Source organism: Drosophila teissieri, chromosome 3R (genome assembly GCF_016746235.2).
Source record: "Drosophila teissieri strain GT53w chromosome 3R, Prin_Dtei_1.1, whole genome shotgun sequence".
Taxonomy (NCBI): domain Eukaryota; kingdom Metazoa; phylum Arthropoda; class Insecta; order Diptera; family Drosophilidae; genus Drosophila; species Drosophila teissieri.
The window spans coordinates 15,563,275-15,586,952 of record NC_053032.1 but is presented as its reverse complement, the minus strand read 5'-3'; the positions used below and the strand labels follow the sequence as shown (position 1 = coordinate 15,586,952).

At 46.6% G+C, this 23,678-nt stretch overlaps 4 protein-coding genes across 7 annotated transcripts; 2 read left to right on the top strand and 2 right to left on the bottom strand.

Moving 5' to 3' along the window:
- Positions 1–74: 74 nt before the first annotated feature.
- Positions 75–5,474, bottom strand: LOC122619360 (globin CTT-VI). Of its 2 annotated transcripts, none has more exons than XM_043796256.1 (4): positions 5,387–5,474; positions 744–984; positions 516–677; positions 75–397 (listed from the first exon to the last, which is right to left on the bottom strand). In XM_043796256.1, exons 2-4 carry the CDS (start codon positions 900–902, stop codon positions 257–259), a joined length of 462 nt encoding a protein of 153 aa, XP_043652191.1. In that variant the 5' UTR covers positions 903–984; positions 5,387–5,474; the 3' UTR covers positions 75–256. The 2 variants fall into 2 exon arrangements, with proteins under 2 accessions (XP_043652191.1, XP_043652192.1); XM_043796257.1 differs by lacking the exon at positions 5,387–5,474 and adding an exon at positions 3,950–4,069.
- A 1,435-nt stretch (positions 5,475–6,909) lies between these two features.
- LOC122621174 (poly(U)-specific endoribonuclease homolog) lies at positions 6,910–8,984 on the top strand. Its single transcript, XM_043798948.1, has 5 exons — positions 6,910–7,358; positions 7,427–7,586; positions 7,723–7,928; positions 7,985–8,217; positions 8,286–8,984. Exons 1-5 carry the CDS (start codon positions 7,232–7,234, stop codon positions 8,526–8,528), a joined length of 969 nt encoding a protein of 322 aa, XP_043654883.1. The 5' UTR covers positions 6,910–7,231; the 3' UTR covers positions 8,529–8,984.
- A 3,469-nt stretch (positions 8,985–12,453) lies between these two features.
- LOC122621147 (poly(U)-specific endoribonuclease homolog) lies at positions 12,454–14,375 on the top strand. The gene is made up of 5 exons (XM_043798904.1): positions 12,454–12,750; positions 12,819–12,978; positions 13,115–13,320; positions 13,377–13,609; positions 13,677–14,375. Exons 1-5 carry the CDS (start codon positions 12,624–12,626, stop codon positions 13,917–13,919), a joined length of 969 nt encoding a protein of 322 aa, XP_043654839.1. The 5' UTR covers positions 12,454–12,623; the 3' UTR covers positions 13,920–14,375.
- A 118-nt stretch (positions 14,376–14,493) lies between these two features.
- On the bottom strand, positions 14,494–21,970 carry LOC122620595 (cingulin). Of its 3 annotated transcripts, XM_043798134.1 has the most exons (8): positions 21,614–21,970; positions 20,501–20,711; positions 19,054–20,442; positions 18,902–18,986; positions 18,477–18,594; positions 16,079–16,203; positions 15,080–15,852; positions 14,494–14,982 (listed from the first exon to the last, which is right to left on the bottom strand). In XM_043798134.1, exons 1-8 carry the CDS (start codon positions 21,931–21,933, stop codon positions 14,494–14,496), a joined length of 3,510 nt encoding a protein of 1,169 aa, XP_043654069.1. In that variant the 5' UTR covers positions 21,934–21,970. The 3 variants fall into 3 exon arrangements, with proteins under 3 accessions (XP_043654069.1, XP_043654067.1, XP_043654068.1); XM_043798132.1 differs by having other exon boundaries at positions 14,632–15,852; XM_043798133.1 differs by lacking the exon at positions 14,494–14,982 and having other exon boundaries at positions 15,801–15,986.
- Between the last annotated feature and the right edge of the window lie 1,708 nt (positions 21,971–23,678).

The window sequence follows — 23,678 nt, the reverse complement described above, 5'->3', positions numbered from 1 at the left end:
AGCTTTACAGAGCAATGCAAGTGCGGGTGTATGTGTGTGGGGTGTGCGCGTGTGTGAGTAGCTCTACGCAGACATAAGTTTTCACTGTGTGTGTATTTCTGTTTTGGACATTCGCATTCATTATTACAAAACGAGAATAGCTAACATTTATCAATTACTTAGAACTACATAAGCTGTGCATGTGTTGCAAGTGCCACCGCCTGGCATCAGTTGCATCCTTCCACGGATTCGGTTGCATCTCCTCCAGCTGCCTCATCTACTTGGCGTTGCCATCGTCGTCGATCGCCTTGAAGATGATTCCATACACGTGGTCCACCAGCTTGGCCCACGTGGCCGCTTGACTCTCGTCCAGACTGCAGGCAGCTGTCAGCACTTCCAGGATAACTCCTTTCAGTTGCTAAAAGAAAAAATGTGTATTTTAATTAGAATTTAGTTTTCAGTGTATTACAAACAGTATTGTCTACACTAAGGTGTATGGTGTAAGGTTGTTTGTTTGTTTTTAGTGTCCGACTTACGTTGTACGACTCCTTGGAAATGGTCCGCGGAATGTGACTAACGGCAATTTTGGTCCAGATCTCGTCCAGCTTCTCCAGATCGCCCTCCTGACCCAGCACCTGGATGGACTCGTCGAAGACTCTAATGATCCTGCCGGCATGTGCTCGGAAGCGAGCATTTCCCTGAAAGCAAATAGAGCAGGTTAATCTTGAGTTGATTCTTGGACCTATGCTTAAAGTCTAACTCACACTTAGCTCCTCCAGTGGGACATCGCGGAAGGGGAACTTCTCCAAGTTGGACGGAAAGCGGTTGAAGAACTGCGTCAGTATCGCCGCTCCAGAATCTGTGGGTGTTGCCACGGGGATTTCCCAGGTCTTCTTGATCAGTTGCACCTCATCGCTGTTCATGTTTACGCTCCGTTTTGGTTCTCCTCACCTTTCACTCGATAGCTCTCTTTAAGCGTTCGGCCCTCTCTTAATGGCTTTTAGGCTGAAAGCGAAGGGAGAAAATGGAATTAAGTCAATTTACTTCGGTCTCTTTTTGGCGCTCTAATTGAAATTGACAGTTTTACAATGCAACTCAACGAGCCCGGCACAAGCAAAATCAAAACAACAAACAGTGCCTTATATAAATAAGCGCACAGCACGTGCTAAAAGTCAATGCCTTCGCCGTCAAACAACAGAGGCAAAATAACATCATTATCATCATTATATCCGAGCTCAAATTAACGTCTGTCAGTTTAGCCGCAGCAAAAAGCCCAGCAAACCTACCTTCCCGCACCTAGAGCCTCTTTTTATTCAGTTTTCAACATACCCTTGTCATAGAGATGGTACCGTGATAATACCAATATTAAAATATTGCCTAAATTAAATATGATTAAATCAAAATCTAGAGCAGAGCTTAGATGTAAAGTAAGAGATGCATTGCCGTTGTTAAAATGTTATATCTTTTGATATGGAAACAATTTCCATACCTTTTCCTAGGTTTTATAATAGTTTCCCATCTCCAGTCTGCATGGCCTGCTCTCGAGTTCATTAGCTGACCCTACCTCTGCCCTACCCCTGCCCTCGACCTGCCCCGAGCTGACCCCCAATCCGCCGAGCTTTGTGGCTGGCACTCGGCTGCGAAAATTATCATGCCCCCTGTGTTCCACGGAGAGCTGGGGAAAATGAGAAAGCTATTGCTATTGCTGGGAGATTGCGGGAGAATTCTCTGGGCGAAAGGCGGAAATGTAAACAGCAAGAGCTCCCTGAAATTGCGATATAATATGCAGACCACAATAAAAATGGCGAGACATAAAATTCAAGGGAATTGCTCAAAAATTAAATGTTTTTCGAATTGCTAAACAAATATTATTTTGCCACATAAATCAAGTAGGAAACACGAAACAAATTTCCATACCACACATTTCCAAGCATGAAAAATAAATATTTAGACGAGCACTGGAAAAGTCCCTAATTATATGAATAATAAATGAAGTATTTAGCGTTCTTTACTTGACTTTTCCTCCTTGTCCGAATGACAAAAACATTTTACCACAGGGAAAATCAGCAAAAACAAAAGTCAAGCCAAAGGAAATTTATTTCTAAAAAGTAAATACAAAAGTTTATTAAAATTGCACAAAGTGAGCGACAGACAAACGGAATAGATATAGATATGGTTACAGGGGAAATAAGCAGGCAGCGGAAAAGAAAATAAAACAGGGAAATCGACTCAAGTGCAGCCGCAGCAGGTGGCCGCCATGTTATTGTTGCTTTTTGCTGGAAAATGTGGGTGGTGGTAGGTGGCAGGTGGCAGGTGGGTGGTGAACGATGGGCGGTGCAGGCAAAGATCCCACTATAAAAAATTTGCCATCTCTCAGTAACCTTGTCTACAAGACCCCTTCGGGGAGCACACCAACACCAGCACACTACATATGCCAGGATGTGCGCGTCTGTGTGCGTTTTGTAATATCCTTCATGCCAAAATGGCCTGTGGCTTTTGCGGTTCAAGTCTGGGCCTGTAAGTGTATAAGTGCTGGCCACTGTTGTGCGGGTGTGTGGGTGTGCGGGTGTGTAGTCGCACGAGTGTGTGAGTGCGAGTGTGAGTGTCTGCTGCAGTCAAGAGTGAAAAAAGGCAGCAACAAATCAAGCGTTACCTTGTGGTTCAGCACTCAGAAAAAATGCGACCTCGATCACAAGGCTTCTCTTCCTCAGAAACCAATTCTTTCAAGCATTTTCTTGGTCTGCTGCTAAATTTGATTTCCCTTAGAGATAGCATGCTTTGATTTAAAAGTTTCATTTTAAGTGCTTAGTGTTGATCCCTTCTTTTAACACTTAACTCGATCGAATTAGGTAGTTCATTTCCCTCAGTGTTTGCTGCCATTGTGAGTGCGAGTGAGAGAGTGTTGCCAGTAAGGACATTGAGCGCTTAATTAAATTAAGGCAAACTTGATGGACAGCTACTAGACAGTCAGCCGTGTGGAGCAGGTCCTGGGGGCGTTGGGCGGTGGGTGGAGGGCGGAGGACGGAGCAGGTGGGACAGATGGGGTAGGCGTGGCAGGCAGGCAGGTCAGGTGTTGGCAAAGTGCCTCCAACAGGAGGACTGTGTTTGTGCGAGTGTACGTGAATATTTGTTTTGTGATGCTGCCACTCAAGTGTCGCTATGGATTTGGTTGCAATTATGTCCCTCTCTGTTTTTTCCTCGGCATGTGAATTTATTTTATAGAACTCAAAAACAACATTCTCTCGGATGGCAAGTGCCGGATGTGAAGTGTTGTGAACTCTCGAAACACGAGCTGGTTTTTTAACAACTTTAAAACAATTTCAAAGGGCTTTCAAAGTTCAGGGTTTGAAGAAAGAATATTTGTATAAATGGGTTTTTGACACATATCAGACTCTGGCAGTTGATATAAATCTGGGAGAACTTAAAGAAAAATGGGAATATACCCAAACTTTATTAACTAAATCATTTGCTTTAGATTTCAAGGATAAGTGGAATAAAAATAGTTCTATTGGAAAATAATAGTGAATCGGATAAGAATGACGAAACTTGAGTAATCGGATAACAAAGCGAAGAAAACTGAACAATTGAAAGGTAATCACGTGTAAATTACTGTGATTGTTACATATGATGCTTCAGCTGATTAAATTAAACTCATTCCAGCCTCTGAAATTGTCTCTTAAAGCCAAATGCCTGACTTGAACACACACAGCCACTTAAAGCACACAGGCGCACTTGTGTCCTCATCACGGGCATTAAGGATAATGACTGCCACAACAACAGCAACAACAACAAGAACGACAATAACAACAAAAACAACAAATGGTAATCACAAAAAAACAACAATAACAATCTGGTTCTGCCAGAGACGACACTTGTTTGCAAGGACACCACAGAAATCCATAAATTCCAAGTCCGCTGCTGTGCGGCTCTTTTGTTCCTTACGGCTTTGAAATGCAGAAACTCAACGAACCCGAAAAATCCGAAATTTAAATACACAATGTAGGAAACGCACAGAACGGGCGTTTAATCAGCTGTTGGTTGCCTGTTGAGCGCCGTCGATGGGGAAGATAGCGCGTATTTACAGTTCGTTAGCCGTGTGCTTTTATTCACCGAATTCTTTCATAATTCCGCAAGGCTTCCACTTTAGTTGAAATTCCTCCTTCGATCGTATTATTTTCACATATATTTCGCCGTTACTACGTTTTTAATTGGCGCACTTGATTGGTTTTTGTGCCGTGGAAAACCAAAGACCGGACCGTAGAGTGCGAACTTTTGGGGGCTGCAAAGAACCACACACGTTGCGTTCAGGTTGAAAACTGAGCGCGGGCAAATTGTGGGGCCTTTTATGGGAGCGAACTCACCAAATTCGCACTCTCTGCCGGCAAAGATTCGCGAGAGAGAGCCCGCCAAAACCTTGTGGAGCAAAAGCTGCCCAAGCAAGAGAGCGAGAGTTTGCACAGGGGCGTAGTCACGGGGGGCTTTGAGGTGTGCCACCTGCCGAAAAACAATTGATATTCCGATCAGGCGAAGAGTCCACTTATGGACACTCCACCGATATGGTGCCGCATTTCATAGCAAATACCAAAAGGCACGGCACCTGTCGAGGTAACACGCCCAAATCAAACATTTTCAAGTGACACCTGTGGACCTTCCGACGTTCTAGAAGAGCGCAGTCGAAGTGCTGGCTCCGACAAAGCTATCTCTTAAAAGCTCGGGCTTAGAACGGGGAAAGCTTACATAACCGTTGGGCAGTGGCTTTCTTCAAATGCGCAATGTAATCTAAGCTCTACGAGCTCAAAACAAATATTTGTTGTTAATAATCACATAACAATTGCGAATGCCTGAGCTGTCTTCAAATACAAATAACGATTTTAAAATTTTTAAAACTAGTTGTGTGAATTATAGTCATGAAATATTTCCCTCTGTTTGAATTTGTTTGTTTGAATTTCTGGTGGATAATAAGCACTAATCAAGTTTTATTTAGATACCTAGGAATCCCAAAATCATTCGACTTTTCAAATACTTCTCCTTTTTTGTTTTTTTTATATTTCACTTAAACAATAATCTGTTATTTACTCTTATACAAAAATGTCAAGCACAAATGAGCAAGGGCGCTTTGCCTTATCGCGCTGTACTATTTTTATAAATGTTTATTCACTATCACTAACTTAATAAGCCTCCCCCAGCAAATTCCAATAAACCAAGTGGCAGAAAAGCAAACAAGCACTACCAATTTACACCCACAAAATGAGTTGCATTCAAATATCACACCACACACGGATTGTTTATTTTGCTCCTATGAGAATGGAAATTATAAGCAGCGTCGATTTACGAACGCAATCACTCAACTACAAATATTTGCATAAATATAGATAGAATAAAACACTATTTCTCAATTCACACTCACTGTTTATATGAAATGCCGAGCAACTGCTCACGACGCCGATAATATTTGAACTGAATACAATTTCTGGCCCGACTGGCCTTTATAAAAGACTTCCGAACGGCAACAACAACTGCCACTAAAACATCGCAGCAATCGTAGCTACAAAACTTTCCGAGCTGATAATCTTCGTACACTATCATCCAGAGGGGTCAACTTGGGTGAAAGTATACGACTTGGGCTTCCATTTCGTTAGATTTGGTAAATATTGCCTAAGAATGCTTGTCGATACCTTACAACAAAATTGATTAATGAAATCTGCGAATCATTAGATGAAAAGAAGCTTCAACAATCCGGTTTTCGACTAAGCTTCATAATTAATATGTTTACTCTTTATATAAAGAACTAACAGAACAGATTTGCCCATATATAAAAGCTTGAAGTCGTATATCTTTATATGAAATCATTGGCTTACAGATTAAAAAAGATGTTCGCCTTCTTATATATATATATATATACATATATAAGAACAAAGTTCTTTTTGTAAAACTTTTCTTTGGCATACCGAAGCCGTAATCAAGGTGGATCCAATTCTTACAAACTGCAAACCAATTACACCTTTCGTGTCGAGCTATTTGTTTTCCCGTGTCTTGAATAATTATTCATCAAGGTTAATTTAAACATAGCATGATGGGTATCTTGGCATTAAGTTGTGAATGTTTAGAAGTTCATATCATTCCCTCTTTGGCGACAAAGTACCTTATTGTATTTATTCTTTATAGACAATTTGTACTTAATTATAGGCACTGTAGTCCAAACAATATAAAAGTAACGTGTTGTTGCTATTAGAACAAAATTTCGCACTACAATTATAAGTGTCGAATTATACCATATTTTGTTTACAATTTATTTGTTAATTTTTTTTCTAATCACGTCACAGTTTCCTGTTGAAGTTTTTTTATTCACAGAATGGTTTAAACCCAATTTGGAGGTAATTATATTGCAGTCGAGACTTCAATACAAATGACGCTGTATATTCGTTGAAACAAATTAGTAAATGCGTGATTAAATTATTTGTTTAGTTCTCCCAGATGACTGAATCAAGTCACGATGTTAGTAATTATCAGCGCCTTAAGTACCAAACATTTTTTACCTTGCCTGCCATCAGTTCGCACAAAAATATTCATTGAATTTTAAATATCTATAGGGACTAGAAGTATTTTGGGAAAGATTAACTAACAAGTTAGTCTTTCGTAAAATGGAAATATTAATGTATATCAAAGCAACCAGAAAGTAAACGAATAATAAACAAAACTTGTGTAATAATTTAACAATATGCAGAACAATTCGTAGTCCTGTTAAATTTCGTTTTGACTTTTATTTCATTAGGAAACTAATCGAATTGTCTGTTTTCATACTTGGGCTGACCGCTTTCCTGGAATCGGGCCACCAAATAAATTATGCCATATGTTGCATATTGCCATTTATTTCCTCCAACCTGAAATTTGGCAACGGGGCCCAACGAATCCGCTACTGAGCAAACAAAAAGCTGCTCGCATGGGGAAAACAAACCACAACAATGATCCCCCAGAGAGCCCCAAAACAAAACGAAAATGGGGAAAAGCGTGCTATCCAAGTTTTGGGGCTCTCCTCATGTGTTTAGCATGTGAGCGGCCAGATCCGCGGTGGAGCAAACTGGCTCAGTGTCGTTTTGGCTATAAAGACAGTCGGTCGTAAAGAGTCGTAAAGAGCAGATAAAACGCGATCAACGCAAAAGTTTTGGCTGAAGATAAACAGCGAACATCGGGAAAGTAAACAGAGGCGCAAAAACAAATGTTTGACTAATCGTAATTGGATAATTATATCACAATGGACGCAGTGCAGCAGCAAACAAACAGCAGCAGCAACATCGACAGCGCCAAATGCCAGAAGCTGAAGAGATTCGTGATCGTGGGCCTGCTGGTCACCATTGGCATCTTGAGCTGGCACTTCTACGGTGAGTTGTCTCTTTGGCTTTAGCTATTATTTCCCCTAAGGGAATGCTCATCGTTGTTTTTCTCTTAGAGTACTTCCAAAGCAAACCGCTGACCAAGACGCCCGATGACGTCTTGACCCTCTCGAAGAATCTCTACGCGGAGGAGACCGAGGTCAGTCCGTATCTCTACAAGGTGAATATCCAGGGGAAGACCACTCCAGGCGCTCATGATGATCGCGCCCCCAATAAGTAAGTACCTAGATGTAGATGGCTTAATTATTAACGAAAATCAAATATTAGTTCCTTTTAATAATTATTAATTCAATTGACTTATGAACCGAAATATATTTTCATCTTGTGAATGTAATCACTTCAAACCTGTCAGCCTCTTTGAACTGCACCAGGATCTGCTGGCCAGGGATGCCAACTCCACCACCGCCCTTCTAATGAGGCTCTTCGACAACTACGAGTTGGACGTGGCTGTGCAGGAGCACCCAACGCCGGAGCACGTCCAGGAGCAGCACGATTTCCTTAGGGCCGTGATGGGAACGCGTGTGATGAAGCTGACCATGCGTTTTTTGGTAAACAAGGGTGAGTTGCATTTAATTAAACTAAATCAGAAAGTAGACCCATAAAATGCCCTCTAGATATTGTGAGCGTGGACTATGACGATCAGCTGCGCCTGCTGCAGGAGCTTTGGTTTACTCCCATCTCCAAAGCTCGTGGTATTTTTGGCAGTTCCGCTTTCGAGCACATCTTCATGGCAGAGACTCGGGACCAGAAGGTCCTGGGACTGCATAACTGGTTGTACTTTGCAGATCAGGAACAACGCGGCAACGTGGACTACAAGGGTTGGCTAGGCCACAAGGAAATGGGAAAGGTAAGGTTTAAAGACAAATCCATCATATGAGCCTTAGAAAACTATATATCCCATATCCTATTCCTCAGCACAACCAAATGCTTCTGGGTATTCGCCACACGTTCCACAACATCAATAAGCCAGTCAACGGCTTCTTTGTGGGCACCTCGCCCGAGCTGGATATGGCCCTGTACACCGCCTGCTTCCTGGCCTTGGCGGAGAAGGAACCCTGCCACATCCAGCTGGGCCACACCTCCGCCAGCATTTTCTCCGCCGGATGGATATTGAATGGTACGCGCCGGCTAATAACCGCCTATCCGAACGGCCCCTAGATCGTGCCCCACCCATATCGCAAACTCAGTAAAATTACTTATGTAGTTTCGTGTCGCTGTGTTATCCCATCGGAATCAGCAAGAGGCTAACCTTCAAACTCAAAGTCAAGTTCATTTTATGTTGCCACTTTATGAGTGCTTGGCCCAGTTGTCGCTGCCAATTGACGAGGATGTCAGTCAGGACATGAAGAATGCCCGCCTGCCTATCATTTTAGTTGTTTTGACAGGATTGCGTGGCGCAAAGCACTTACATCATGAAGTTGTTTATTAGTTCTAGCATAAATAGTTATTTCTGGCGGAAATTAAGAAAAGCAGTCATTAAACTCAGCCTTACAATGGATTCATCACTTAAAGCTATATCTAACATGGATCTTCCTTTATCCTCCCCAGTGTAGTTTTTATACCTTTGAATCTCTTTAGTTAGCTAGATACAAATAAACTAACGAAATCAACATATTTTCAATGGATTTATTAGTTATAAAACATGAATTTCCCGACATTGTTTAATTATGGAACACATGTGTAGAAGTATGTTGATTGAAGAAACTGTTGCTAGAGAACTCGGTGCTGACCCCTATTCATGGGCATCTAGATGGCGCTCGATGGTGACTGTCTCGTTGGCAATGTGCGCCTGCTGGACCACGGCCGGAGCACTGGACCTTCTGGCCGTGATGATGGTGGTGTGGGCGGGGGACAAGCTCTCCTCCTCCGAATCATTGGCGGCCAGGACCACAAAGGTCTCGCTGAGATCGGCCAATTCCGAGCAGGTTTCATCGTTGGACGAGCGCATCAGGCTGGGACTACTGATGGAGCACTCCAGCGTCAGGCGATCCTCGCAGTCAGGACTCCAGCTACTTCTTGCCGGCGGCTGACGCGGCAGGCTGTTGTGGCACAGCGGATTTTCCGCCGGCTCTACTTTGTAACTGAAATGGAGGAATTGGGGGAATTTACCTTTTCCGGGTACTAAGCTAGTATAATCGTGGGGTGAGCTATCTAATTTACTCATATGCTCCTCATTACTCAACATGCGATTGGATAGATACTCTAGATTCGATTGTAAAGCAGATATTTCCTCTCTTTAAATGTTGGGATAAAGATCGAGTACGGATACGGAAGGATAGAAAGAGAAGCAGATGGAAGAAAAAGAGATGGAGACTGTTATTAGTTAAATACTGGTAGGTACCGTCACGGATTTTAATGGGTGCTCCTCCCGCATGTCCTGGAGACTCAGCTCCGGGGATCCCTGGTGCACTGGCAGTTGTGCCTTGTATTTGCCCCAGATTTGCCTGAGGCGTGACATTTGTGACGTTCAGCCGTGCCTCGGGTAGTCAGGGCTGGCCAGGGTCGTCTAGGAAATTTCTTTGTTTCAGGACAGTGGTGCTAGAGAGGAATCCCCGACCCGAGTCCCAGTGATAATGCGCAGAGTTAACCTTAACTAGGCTTAAATATAGACGCAGAGTTTATTCATTCCTTTTCTCGGTTACAATAATTACATAGAACTGTACGGGGCTCCCTCGGCCTAGTTTCCGTCTTCCACGGTGTCGTACGGGTGTCGTACGGGCCTGTGCTGGTTGGTTCAGCGCCCGCCGTTCGCCTGGCTCCCGGCTTCTCCTCGGGTGTTCCCCTTCAGCCCTCGGGAGGTGCGCCACTCTGGTCTGGCCCATTCGGACGTGCTCCGTCATTGACTGGGCCCTTCCTTCCTGGCTCGCCTCCCTTGGGCCGGCTCCGCCAGTGGTTCCCGTTGGGTGGTTGGTCACCCCGCTCAGGCCCGGTTGGACGATCTCCGTCTGCGTCGGTGCCCTTGCGGGATGACTCGCCCCCCTCCGGGCTGGTGGTCCCTCGGTCCTGGGATGATCGGTTGTGCCGCTTCGGCCTCCTTGGACGGTATCCCGTAGCGTCGTCGCCTCTCCTTCCTCCTCTCGTCTCTGATCCCTCGGCTCTCCAATTCTAGTCCGCTACATCTCAGTGTTTTTTCTGCTCCTGCCAGAAAGTCCATCCCTAGTAGGATTCCACCTTCGACGTTCGGTAGGATCATGAATGTTATTTCAAATCTCCGACCCCCGAACTCCACTCTCGTTGCAAACCCCCCGATCGCCTTCTGCCGTGATCCGTCCGCCAGCGATATTTCCGCGTTTATCCTGATCCACTGTCCCTCTTCTCTTAGATCCTGGAACATGTTCCTACTAATCGCTTTTAGCTTGCTCCTACAGTTCTTGTACACCCAATCCAGCTTTTCAGCTTCCGACAGCCTCGTGAACCTCATGAGCTTCCTCAGGTTCATCGCGTATTCCCTTACTGGCTAGTTCTCTCCCTGTCTCAACTGTGCTATTTGGGTTTTCAACTGCTTCTCGTACCTCGGTGGTAAGAAGTACTCTAACAGTTCCGTTCTCAATTGAACCCAAGAGTCGATCTTTGTTGGTGTCGTGTTCCACCAATCTATGGCGCTTCCCTCCAGTATAAACGGCATTGTTTGGACCAACTGATCGTGCCGTAGTCCGTATCCGGTGGCCCACTGCTCCATTTTCTCGAGGAATTCCAGCGGGTTTGTCGTCCCCTGGAATCTGATCCCCCAATTCCGCACTCTATCGATTGTTCCCGTTTCCATTTTTTCTTCCATCTTTGTCTCCTTCCCGTCGTCCATCCTTGTGTTTGTCTCTGTTATCACAATCTCTGGATGTCGGGTGGGGCTTTTCTCCTTCTTATACTTTTCCGCCAGCAGTGTCAGCTTCTTCTTTGTCGCTTCTGCGTGGTCTGTCCTCTTCGAAAAAGCAGCCAATGTTCTCCGTAAGTCCTCGCTTTTCCCTGACGGATCCAATCCGAATTCACTTGCGTATTCTGCAAGTTCGGGTTTCGTTGCAATATACACCCAACTAGACATCACTCTCCCGGCGTCGGTTTCCTCTAATCACCACTTTAGCCTGTTCGGGCGCCACCTGTGACGTTCAGCCGTGCCTCGGGTAGTCAGGGCTGGCCAGGGTCGTCCAGGAAATTTCTTTGTTTCAGGACAGTGGTGCTAGAGAGGAATCCCCGACCCGAGTCCCAGTGATAATGCGCAGAGTTAACCTTAACTAGGCTTAAATATAGACGCAGAGTTTATTTATTCCTTTTCTCGGTTACAATAATTACATAGAACTGTACGGGGCTCCCTCGGCCTAGTTTCCGTCTTCCACAGCGGGGCTCTTCGTACCTCGCGTCTTCGTCCGGGGACGCGGTCTTCCGTACGCGGAATTTCCGAATTTCGTCGAGTACCCCTCCAATAGTTACCACTTGTTGATCCCGATCCTGATCTTGCTGCTTTCCCGCTCGCTGGTGACTTCCACCTCGGTCGACTCCGACCACCGACTGCTCATTCTGAGGCCAGCCGCCCGCTTTATATAGCGCTTGGCTTAGTGTGCCCGTATGTCCGTATGTCCGAATTGCCTGACTTAGTGTGGCCGGGTTTCGGGGTTAGTGTGCCCCACTAGTTATTTGGGCGCGCGTGCGCGCCTTGTTTGAATTTGAACTTGTTTATGATGATTATTTATTATGTTTTGGTTTTATCTATTATTATGTATTATGTCTTATTTATTATGTATCATGTATTAGGTATTATTTATTATGTATTATTTATTATTGTGCGCGGCCGCGTCACACATTAGCTGCTCGTTTGTGGCACGCAGCTGCTGCTTCTCCAGACTGTGGTTCATCAAAAACAGAAAATGTGTCAACGTAAATCAGGTCAAACTAAAAGCTCACCAAACAAAATACAATTAGCTGCTACTGACCAAACAAAAAGCTGCTCGCATGGGGAAAACAAACCACAACAATGATCCCCCAGAGAGCACCAAAACAAAACGAAAATGGGGAAAAGCGTGCTATCCAAGTTTTGGGGCTCTCCTCATGTGTTTAGCATGTGAGCGGCCAGATCCGCGGTGGAGCAAACTGGCTCAGTGTCGTTTTGGCTATAAAGACAGTCGGTCGTAAAGAGTCGTAAAGAGCAGATAAAACGCGATCAACGCAAAAGTTTTGGCTGAAGATAAACAGCGAACATCGGGAAAGTAAACAGAGGCGCAAAAACAAATGTTTGACTAATCGTAATTGGATAATTATATCACAATGGACGCAGTGCAGCAGCAAACAAACAGCAGCAGCAACATCGACAGCGCCAAATGCCAGAAGCTGAAGAGATTCGTGATCGTGGGCCTGCTGGTCACCATTGGCATCTTGAGCTGGCACTTCTACGGTGAGTTGTCTCTTTGGCTTTAGCTATTATTTCCCCTAAGGGAATGCTCATCGTTGTTTTTCTCTTAGAGTACTTCCAAAGCAAACCGCTGACCAAGACGCCCGATGACGTCTTGACCCTCTCGAAGAATCTCTACGCGGAGGAGACCGAGGTCAGTCCGTATCTCTACAAGGTGAATATCCAGGGGAAGACCACTCCAGGCGCTCATGATGATCGCGCCCCCAATAAGTAAGTACCTAGATGTAGATGGCTTAATTATTAACGAAAATCAAATATTAGTTCCTTTTAATAATTATTAATTCAATTGACTTATGAACCGAAATATATTTTCATCTTGTGAATGTAATCACTTCAAACCTGTCAGCCTCTTTGAACTGCACCAGGATCTGCTGGCCAGGGATGCCAACTCCACCACCGCCCTTCTAATGAGGCTCTTCGACAACTACGAGTTGGACGTGGCTGTGCAGGAGCACCCAACGCCGGAGCACGTCCAGGAGCAGCACGATTTCCTTAGGGCCGTGATGGGAACGCGTGTGATGAAGCTGACCATGCGTTTTTTGGTAAACAAGGGTGAGTTGCATTTAATTAAACTAAATCAGAAAGTAGACCCATAAAATGCCCTCTAGATATTGTGAGCGTGGACTATGACGATCAGCTGCGCCTGCTGCAGGAGCTTTGGTTTACTCCCATCTCCAAAGCTCGTGGTATTTTTGGCAGTTCCGCTTTCGAGCACATCTTCATGGCAGAGACTCGGGACCAGAAGGTCCTGGGACTGCATAACTGGTTGTACTTTGCAGATCAGGAACAACGCGGCAACGTGGACTACAAGGGTTGGCTAGGCCACAAGGAAATGGGAAAGGTAAGGTTTAAAGACAAATCCATCATATGAGCCTTAGAAAACTATATATCCATATCCTATTCCTCAGCACAACCAAATGCTTCTGGGTATTCGCCACACGTTCCACAACATCAATAAGCCAGTCAACGGCTTCTTTGTGGGCACCTCGCCCGAGCTGGATATGGCCCTGTACACCGCCTGCTTCCTGGCCTTGGCGGAGAAGGAACCCTGCCACATCCAGCTGGGCCACACCTCCGCCAGCATTTTCTCCGCCGGATGGATATTGAATGGTACGCGCCGGCTAATAACCGCCTATCCGAACGGCCCCTAGATCGTGCCCCACCCATATCGCAAACTCAGTAAAATTACTTATGTAGTTTCGTGTCGCTGTGTTATCCCATCGGAATCAGCAAGAGGCTAACCTTCAAACTCAAAGTCAAGTTCATTTTATGTTGCCACTTTATGAGTGCTTGGCCCAGTTGTCGCTGCCAATTGACGAGGATGTCAGTCAGGACATGAAGAATGCCCGCCTGCCTATCATTTTAGTTGTTTTGACAGGATTGCGTGGCGCAAAGCACTTACATCATGAAGTTGTTTATTAGTTCTAGCATAAATAGTTATTTCTGGCGGAAATTAAGAAAAGCAGTCATTAAACTCAGCCTTACAATGGATTCATCACTTAAAGCTATATCTAACATGGATCTTCCTTTATCCTCCCCAGTGTAGTTTTTATACCTTTGAATCTCTTTAGTTAGCTAGATACAAATAAACTAACGAAATCAACATATTTTCAATGGATTTATTAGTTATAAAACATGAATTTCCCGACATTGTTTAATTATGGAACACATGTGTAGAAGTATGTTGATTGAAGAAACTGTTGCTAGAGAACTCGGTGCTGACCCCTATTCATGGGCATCTAGATGGCGCTCGATGGTGACTGTCTCGTTGGCAATGTGCGCCTGCTGGACCACGGCCGGAGCACTGGACCTTCTGGCCGTGATGATGGTGGTGTGGGCGGGGGACAAGCTTTCCTCCTCCGAATCATTGGCGGCCAGGACCACAAAGGTCTCGCTGAGATCGGCCAATTCCGAGCAGGTTTCATCGTTGGACGAGCGCATCAGGCTGGGACTACTGATGGAGCACTCCAGCGTCAGGCGATCCTCGCAGTCAGGACTCCAGCTACTTCTTGCCGGTGGCTGACGCGGCAGGCTGTTGTGGCACAGCGGATTTTCCGCCGGCGACTGCTCCAGCAGCAGCTGCTGACCCCACAGCTCCACTGCCCGGGCGCGATTGTGGTCGGCCCGTTCCGGATACACCTGCTGCTCCGGCTGCTCCGGTTGCTCCTGCTGTTGGTACTGCGGGTGTGGCAGCTGCTCCGCTCGCTCCTGTTGCTGGCGCGGACGTGATGCCCGCTGCCGGCGCTGCCAATGGCGGTGGCGATCTGTTGTAGTCCGTGGACACTCGCTGGGCGGCAGCTGGTGCTGGTGCCTGGTACTGGGACTGCGACTGCGACTGTGACTGGCCGGCTGCGGTGCCTCCTGGCGTGGCGTCATACTGGTATCCAGACTGTCCATAGTCAGCTGCTCCATAGTCGTAGCCGGCTCCCGCTTCGCCGTAGTCGTACTGCTGCCCCTCGTACTGCTGCTGGCCGTAGGCATTGGGATCATAGGCACTGGCGTCGTACTGCTGCTGATCGTAGGCACTGTAGTCGGTGTTGTAGGCGGCCAGGTTGGCGCTGTCTGCATTGGTGATGCTGCTCTCTGCCAGAGGCTGTGACTGTGGCTGCTGCTCCGCCTGCTGCAGCTCGGCCTGCTCCCGTTCCCGCTCCCGCTCGCGTTCCCTTTCCCGCTTTTCGCGCTGCTCGCGGAGTTGCTGGAGCTCCCGGTCGCGTTCCTCTCGCTCCCTTTGCCTGTCCAGGTCCTGCTGCTGCTGTTGTTGCTGTGATTGCTGCTGCTTCTCGCCCAGGCCAAGGTTGTCCTTGAGATTCTCGTCATCGTTATCCTGGAGTCCGTAGTCGGCGATGCTGCTCTTTCGCCCGGCGGCCGTGGATCCTGATCCTGCTGCTGCTGCTGCTGCAACTGCTCCTGCAGCAATGCTGGCTGCAGTGGCTGCTGCTGCTGTTGCGGATGCAGTGGCTCCATCGCCCAGGCCAATCCCTCCGGACGTGTAATCACTGTCGCTGGCGCTGTTGTGTGGTAGTGGGGTGCTTTGTATGGGTTCGATTGGGGTGCCATATGTCGCTGCCTGGTAGTCGTAAGCGGCTGTGTGAGTACAAGAATTTTGATTAGAGTGGATCGCCAATCAAGTGTTATCGGTGTGTGGATGGAGTCGTGTGAGAGGGTCTAAATAGGGTCTTTATCGGGCCGATCCGCCTCCTTGACTTCAGCTTCCGGTTCTGATGGGGTGGTTAAATCAGTTTAGAATTAGGGACTATGTGATGGCGGTGCTCTACTTTGTAACTGAAATGGAGGAATTGGGGGAATTTACCTTTTCCGGGTACTAAGCTAGTATAATCGTGGGGTGAGCTATCTAATTTACTCATATGCTCCTCATTACTCAACATGCGATTGGATAGATACTCTAGATTCGATTGTAAAGCAGATATTTCCTCTCTTTAAATGTTGGGATAAAGATCGAGTACGGATACGGAAAGATAGAAAGATAGAAAGAGAAGCAGATGGAAGAAAAAGAGAGGGAGAATGTTATTAGTTAAATACTGGTAGGTACCGTCACGGATTTTAAAGGGTGCTCCTCCCGCATGTCCTGGAGACTCAGCTCCGGGGATCCCTGGTGCACTGGCAGTTGTGCCTTGTATTTGCCCCAGATTTGCCTGAGGCGTGACATTAGCTGCTCGTTTGTGGCACGCAGCTGCTGCTTCTCCAGACTGTGGTTCATCAAAAACAGAAAATATGTCAACGTAAATCAGGACTAACTAAAAGCTCACCAAACGAAATACAATTAGCTGCTAGTTCAAGTATTAGTTGTAAAGTGCTGTAATCTAAATTAACTAGACTTTAAATTATAAAGAGCTCCTAAGATTGCACTTAAAATTTTCGATAAGTGATTTATTCTCAAGTGCCTTATTGTGAAATAAATTAAGTGGCCTAAATATTCTTATAAATGAAATTGAATGAATAGATAATCCCTATGCATATACCTAAAACTTAATACTATTCGTGTGGCTTAGAAAAACTCCATCAAAGCTTGGTGGCCTGCTCCTGCTCCTCCGTCTCCTCGTCCACCTCCTCGTGATCCTCGCGCTCTCGGTTGCTCTCCAGCTCCGCCAGCTGCTCATCGATCTCGGCCAGCTCTGGCGACGTCTCCTTCACAAAGGTCTCATTCATGGCCTGTGCCACCTCGTCCACCTCCTTGACGAACGTCTCGTTTAGGGAGTGAGTGACCTTTGACCTCGGCTGCTTCTGCTTGGGCACCAGTCGCACATTGACGTCCACTTTGACGGGCGGCCGGGGCTTCTTGTGGCAACCGTCTCTTCGCAGCAGCTGCTCAAAGTACAACTTGGGCTTGATGCTGGCGCTCAGCGCATTGCTGCCAGGACCTCGGCAGGCAGTGGATGGGGCATCTGCCGATGTGGCTGCCATGCTATCAGCATCCACCGTCAAGTGTTGCACTTGACACGTGGGCTGGCAGGCGGTGGCACTACTCGTACCACTGAGGATCTGGTTCAAAACTAAATGCTGTTGCAGCCAAGGCAACGGATCCGTTTTGCATGGATGGCAGCAGCCGGCGGTGGTGGTGTTGCTGCTGCTCGTGGTGCGGTGGTGCTCGTGTTGGTGGTGCGTGTCTAGGGTGGATGTGGATTCGTGGCCGTGACATTTCATGCTCTTGCTGTGCGTGGTTTGTGTACGCGCTTTGCTGCCCGATGCTGCTGCTGCTGCTGCTGGCGACGCTGATGTCGCTGTTGGCCTGCTGCTGTTGCGACTACTGCGGCAGCATGCAACATTCTCGCTGCTGCTGTTGCTGCCGCTGCTGCGTCTGCGCAACGTGTGTATGTGCTCATGCTCGTGTCTGTGTCGCATGAAACTGGGGCAGAAGCATTTAATCTTGGATGTCGCTGGTGTCGCTGCTGCTGCTGCAGTTGGAGCTGCTGCAGATGCCGCTGCTATTGGCGCTGGTGGCTCTGCTCTGCTTCTGGACTTCTTGTAGCTGGAAATCTTGGGAAGCGGCGGCATCTTTGCCAGCTCCTTGGCCAGCCGCTCATTGCTTCTGATTATGTTCTGCAGGATCTCGTCGCCCTCGCCGGCAACAGCATCCGCAGTTGTGGCAGCAGCGACATCAGCAGCCACATCCCCTGGAAAATCGGTCAGTTGCAGATCAGACGGCAAAGTGAACTCGTTTGCGCTTTCTTTTATTGTTGTTGGAGCCGCTATTGTTGTTGTGGTCAAAGGCGCGCTTGTTGTTGTTGGCATCGCAAGATCGCAAATTGGTTCTAATTACCATGAAATTTGCGTGGCGGGTAGGCAGCAAAAGAAAGGTTTGAAGAAGTACAAGTACAGCGTGTTAATCCAGTCTCAAGCTAGGTCGAGATGTTTATGTTATTGCGTTTGCTTTGGTGTGGAACGAATCTCGGAAAAGAAAATTGGTGTTCGGAATGTACTGGTGGGAAAACTTTGGCTTGGCCTTGAATTTCATATTGCGCTGTGCGGTGGTTTCCGTATAACGTATGTCAATAGGCTTTCAATCAAATGCTCCCATACCATTGGGTGACATTTTGCAATAATAAATTGTGGCAATAGAACTTAATTGAGCTGGTATTATTTAGACTTAAGAATTAAGTATAGTAATAAATAGATTTCTAAAAGCCAAATGGATTTGAGATTGCGGAATTGCTAGGTGATACGCTTAGGTATTATTTGATCATAATTACTTGTGCTTGTAGGTCGTGTCCTCTAACTTGCCCGTTAAGGTCTTACACTCGCTGGTCAGTTTATCCATGAGTTGCTTCTGAGATGTTATCATTTCCTCAAGCTCATTTACCGTTCCCGCTACAAACAGACATTTAACGGTTTAGTTATATATGTTGTTACCAGTATATACTTTTAAATTGATTCAATGGATTTAATGCAACGCGCTACAGAACAAACTCATGGATAAACTATTGAACATTTCTCTGTAGTTCATTTCGAGTTCCAATCTTTGCAGTATAGTTGACTTTATATCATTTGACACACACGCAGAACACAATAGGAGCATCAATAGCTTAACCAGAGTTCATAAAGAGGATAGTGATAGGTGAAGAGGGTGTTGAAAGGCAGACGTGATCCAGTTAAAGTGTTAACTTTACCCACTTACCATGCTTGTCCTGCAACTCAGAGATCCTCTTGTCCAGATCCTTTTTGGTGGGTCGTATCTCGTTCTTCAGCTCCCCATAAGCAAGCTGAACAAATGTGATTATACAATACAATGAGTGCATAGTCTTAAGGCCGGGAGTTCTTATGATTTACCTCCTTTTCGAGATTGGCTATCTCATCATTGAGCCGCAGTACCTCTCGCTTGGAGTGCAGGAGATCAGCATCCCCACGATCGAGTCGCTGCCTCAGCGAGTTTATTTCCGCATTAAGACGAGCTGCCTCCGTTTTGGACTCCCTGGCAGCCCGGTCCAACTGAAGGCGAAGCGCGGTGATGTCCTGCTCCAGAGACTGCTTCTCTGCATTCACCTGCGCCATGTCCGCCAGGAAGGTGGTCCTGTTGGCTCTTAGTTCCGTTTTCAACTCTTCGATCTGCGAATTGCGACTGGCCACATCCCGCTTGAGATCCGTTTCATAGCGCTTCTGGCGCTCCAGATCCAGCTGCAGCTTGGACACCTGCTCCCATTGGCAACTCAGATCTCCGCCCAGTTGATCCACCTGGCTGTTGTAGCGCCTTTCGGCACTGGCCCGCTCCTCGGCCAACCGCCTGGCCATCTCGTGCTGCAGCTCCCTGACCCGCTCGTGCTGGCGATCCAGTTCATCCCGCAGGTGGCGGACCTCCAGCTCGGCCTGGGAGCGCTCCATCTGCACCAAGTCGTTGATATATCGCTTGGACGAGGCGCTGCCCTGACTCTGGGCCTTTGCCTCGTCGAGAAGTCTCTGCAAGTGGCGAACACTCTCCTCCAGAGTTTGCTTATCCTGCTGCAGGTTCTCCAGCTGCTTGCGGTGCAATTCGCAGTTGGATCCGCCGGATAAGGTGGCCACAGTGGTTAGAGGATCCGTATGTGCCAGCTTCCGCTTCAGCTCCTCGTTCTCGGTACGCAGACGCCTCAGATCGATGCTGGCCTGCATCAATTCGGCTTCCAGTTCGCTGATCCTGGCCTCGTAAACAATGTTGGGAGCGCTTGCATAACGAGGACTCTGCACCTGTCCCTTGGAGGCACCCTTCCTCGGGGTCAATGGTGTCTTTCGTCCACTGGCGAACATCAAGTGCTCGTCACTGTCCGAGGAAGGACTAGTGGTGGCAATGGGATGCTTGGAGTTCCCCGAACCAAGACCCACCAACTCAGAGCGAGCATTCTCCGTCAACTGCTCGTTTTCATTGATCACATCCTTGACTTTACCCAGCAGATTGGTCAGCTCGTTGCGACAGTACTTGGATTCCTTTTCCAGCTGATCGATGTAGTCCTCCTGCTTCTCGATAAAGCTGAAGATCTCCACAGGAGCCGGAACGCTGTCCGCGGGAAGAGGAGCAGCCGGAACTGTGGCGCTCGGGTAGAGCGAAGGAGTGGAAGCTAGATTCTCCTTGGAAGCGGAGAGATATCCCGTGGTATAGGTCTTCTTGGGACGATAGGAGCTAATCCGCGACTTCTGGCTGGGCGACAAGTACTTGGAAATGTCCGAGAAGACGGGTCGCTCAATTACCTATAAAAATATATATTGTCACAGGAATTTGTTGCACCGGATTGGTTGGCAAACGCACCGATAGGTTGTCGGAGAAGTTGTCCCCGGAGTCCTCGTTGAGGTTGCGCAAATAGGACGACACACCTCCTCCTAGCTTGGGTGCCACGTAGGAGTTGTCGGCCAGCATTACCTTGAGGCGACCCACTGCCTCGTTGTAGGCGTAGTTGGTGTAATCCATGGTCTTGCTCTTCTTGGTGATGCCTCCCTTCGAGGACTTCATCGGGAAATTTCTAAAAATTATAGGGAAGTAGGAGGGCACTTCTAGGATCACATTTTTAGACAGAATTTGACTACAGAACAAAGTTGCTCAGCAACTGAAGTGGAAAATGGAACTGTGCCCGCAACGAAAAAAGCCTATCTGAAGCTGTCTTTTGGGGTGACAATTGGAGTTGGTGTTGCAGTTGTTGCCAAGACGACAGGTTGGCCAAAATAAAAATTAAACCCTGCTCCTGTGGCCGAGTGCATGCGTCATGGTTGAGCAAACACCTCCACAAGGGTTGTTAAATCCTGAATACCTCATAGCAAGTGTTTATAGATCAACACATAACTCGATGATTCAAGAAAACCCATTTTTTAAGGCCCAATCACATTAGGTGTATAAAGTAATCTGTGTAGAATATAAGACCCTGATTTCTAACGTTTAGTCTTTACAATCATAATATCCAGTTTCATGAAAAAACACGATTTTTAAAAACATTAAATGAAGTTCAATATGACCTCAATAAAATATATGACACAAACTTTAATTTGCATAACTGAATCTACTTAGACAAAAATCATGTAATAATAACGAGTATTTTTTAATTAAAATATATTGGTTTCTGTATTCTTGCATAAATCTTGCATTTATAAAAATCTTTTAAATGACTGATAAAAAAAATATTTAACAAATTAAAAATCTTTACGATTAAAAAACACGCTTTTTTAGTGTTATTCCAACTGGTGCTCTTCGGAGACTTAACCCCACAATGTTGTGCAACTGCTTTGTTATTCGCAACAAGAAGTTGATGCAAACTGCAGTTGTCAGTTCCTAAGGAAACAACTACAAGGACAACAACTTTTGACCGCAACTCAAGACATCTCGAAAGTTTGAGCTGCCACTTTCACCCTCTCCTCCGTCCGGCGGGATTACCTCGATCGCCGCTTTATTCGGCCACCCGCACTGCTCACGCTGGCGAGGCTCTCCCTGTCCGAGTATCCGGTGGACCGCTGCTGGGTGAGATGACGCAGGTCGTCGCTCGTCAGAAGCGGCGACGATGTCAGATGGCCGATGTTGCCGGTGTGGGCTTGCGGTTGGTTCTGCGAGTGCGAGTGCAAGTGGCTCCGGTTGGTATTTTTCGGTTGGTACAAAGGGGCGCCGTACTTGAAGAAGTTGTCTGCTTTCATTTTACACACAAGGGCATGGGGGCACGGGGGGGAACTTGGCTCAAAGTTTGTGGCACAATCCAACATGCAACTCGGCGCGGGAGCAGGGGAATCACTTGTGGTATGCACTTCCTTCCGCCTTGCGGTTGCACTTTAATTGTTTCTTTGCTTCTGCAAAAGAGTGAGCGACAGGACGACAGGACGACGACGCGATGAAGTTGAACTGAAACGGCGGCAAACACGAGTCGGTGCTTTTATAGACTCGGTCGGCCCAATATCCCCCATCCAGGGGTATATGGTTTACTGTGCCTTGGTAATGGGTTTGGTGCCACGTCGTGCCCTGTCAGCAAGATTCCAAAACACTCGCATTAGCATTTCCTTCGCAGCAATGCAATTGTCGCCATGGCAGCTCGCCGATTCGATGGGGGCTTGTCCTGGAATCTCTCCGGTATTGGCTCGTCCTCTGTTTGATCGATACCAAAGGGGGACTCGTCAATGCACTGGAGACACGCTCATTTGTGCCAATATTTGGTCATATACATGGCCACCACTCTGCTCCTCTTCTGGGTTGTTCAACTTTGGGCTTGTCTTTCTGTGCGAATCGAGGCCAAAAACGTTTTCATTGCATATTTTAAGGGCTCTTAACTGGGTTTATGTCTGCAGTTATTTTTAGTTTTGAGTTGCTTTATTTATTAGCTTGAGTAATTCAATTAGAAACAATTAAAATGTGTAACAGGGTAACAAGGTCAAAGTGTCAAAGGGATTTTGTGATTGAAAGGCTAGGAGTTGCAGTAAAAAGTTTGATAAATCGAACACCTCATAAAGTAATTTAATACAAAAAGTAATTTCATGAATTCAATGGAAATGGCCAATCGGGTTTTCCATTTTGAATATGAATATCCTTCGGTGAGTACTCTTACCGAATTCCTTGCGAAGACTATTAAGTTTCAGTATTCAGTTGCCAGGGGCAAGCTACTGCCACATGTGGTAACCGCCTAGACTCGCCAACAATTGATTGTCGATGTTCCTATAACTTATGGCCAAATCACAGACATTTAATAGCCCAAATAACTCAGACTCGGTAGCCGTCGATGCAACAGCTCCCAGGAACCCAGCGACCCCACGGCCCCCTCCCCAAGCCCCCCAAAGCACCACGGAGCACCCAAAGCCTGATCAGGAGATCCGAGTCGAACCCATCCCGAGTGCAGCCACACAATCAATCAATGCAATCTCTGTTATCATGAATAATTTCCTAGCGGGCAAATGCACAGCAGCAAGCGCAGCAGCCGCAATTGCAGCGGCAGAGCCAGAAAACCCTTTTGGCCAAAAAAAAGGGGCAAAACAAACCATTTTCCTGCACACTTTGAGCCCTTTTCCATATATTATCAGCTTCTTGCGATTTAATTACCCAGGCCATGGAAATCAGCAGCAATAACAGCAACAATGAGAGCGGCAGCAACAGCTACAACAGCAGCAACAGCAGAAACCAGTGAAATTAACCCTCTGAGATAAACGCATAATTCCGTGTGCAAAAATCTGCAAGACAATTCATAAACATAACCTACACGAAAAGCCCGTCTCTGAAGTGGCCGTGTGTGTGCGAGCCTTATCGATCGTGGTCAAGAGCAGCGGCAAGCGACCCGAACCCAAACCATGTCCAGTCCCAATCCAAGTTGGAAGCCCTCGGGGCGCTCTCAGCAATTTTCATTGCTCCAGCTTTAGCTCCGGCAACAGCAACTTCGACAGCTACACAGGGAAAAATACCTTATTTTTGGCTTTGCAAGCTGATTGTTATAAGTCTTAGCAATGATTTTCTAGAATATTTTATTGAG

What these genes read in the sequence shown, in the direction of transcription:
- LOC122619360 (XM_043796256.1), bottom strand. Translation starts at nt 902, where the DNA reads ATGAACAGCGATGAGGTGCAACTGATCAAGAAGACCTGGGAAATCCCC. An exon ending in TCCCACTGGAGGAGCTAAGT is followed by an intron (nt 678 to 743) that starts GTGAGTTAGACT and finishes ATTTGCTTTCAG; the next exon opens with GGAAATGCTCGCTTCCGAGC. An exon ending in TTTCCAAGGAGTCGTACAAC is followed by an intron (nt 398 to 515) that starts GTAAGTCGGACA and finishes TTTTTCTTTTAG; the next exon opens with CAACTGAAAGGAGTTATCCT.
- LOC122621174 (XM_043798948.1), top strand. Translation starts at nt 7,232, where the DNA reads ATGGACGCAGTGCAGCAGCAAACAAACAGCAGCAGCAACATCGACAGC. An exon ending in GATGATCGCGCCCCCAATAA is followed by an intron (nt 7,587 to 7,722) that starts GTAAGTACCTAG and finishes CAAACCTGTCAG; the next exon opens with CCTCTTTGAACTGCACCAGG. An exon ending in GCCACAAGGAAATGGGAAAG is followed by an intron (nt 8,218 to 8,285) that starts GTAAGGTTTAAA and finishes CCTATTCCTCAG; the next exon opens with CACAACCAAATGCTTCTGGG.
- LOC122621147 (XM_043798904.1), top strand. Translation starts at nt 12,624, where the DNA reads ATGGACGCAGTGCAGCAGCAAACAAACAGCAGCAGCAACATCGACAGC. An exon ending in CTTGAGCTGGCACTTCTACG is followed by an intron (nt 12,751 to 12,818) that starts GTGAGTTGTCTC and finishes TTTTTCTCTTAG; the next exon opens with AGTACTTCCAAAGCAAACCG. An exon ending in GCCACAAGGAAATGGGAAAG is followed by an intron (nt 13,610 to 13,676) that starts GTAAGGTTTAAA and finishes CCTATTCCTCAG; the next exon opens with CACAACCAAATGCTTCTGGG.
- LOC122620595 (XM_043798134.1), bottom strand. Translation starts at nt 21,933, where the DNA reads ATGTTGGATTGTGCCACAAACTTTGAGCCAAGTTCCCCCCCGTGCCCC. An exon ending in CGAATAAAGCGGCGATCGAG is followed by an intron (nt 20,712 to 21,613) that starts GTAATCCCGCCG and finishes TATAATTTTTAG; the next exon opens with AAATTTCCCGATGAAGTCCT. An exon ending in TAGCCAATCTCGAAAAGGAG is followed by an intron (nt 18,987 to 19,053) that starts GTAAATCATAAG and finishes ACATTTGTTCAG; the next exon opens with CTTGCTTATGGGGAGCTGAA.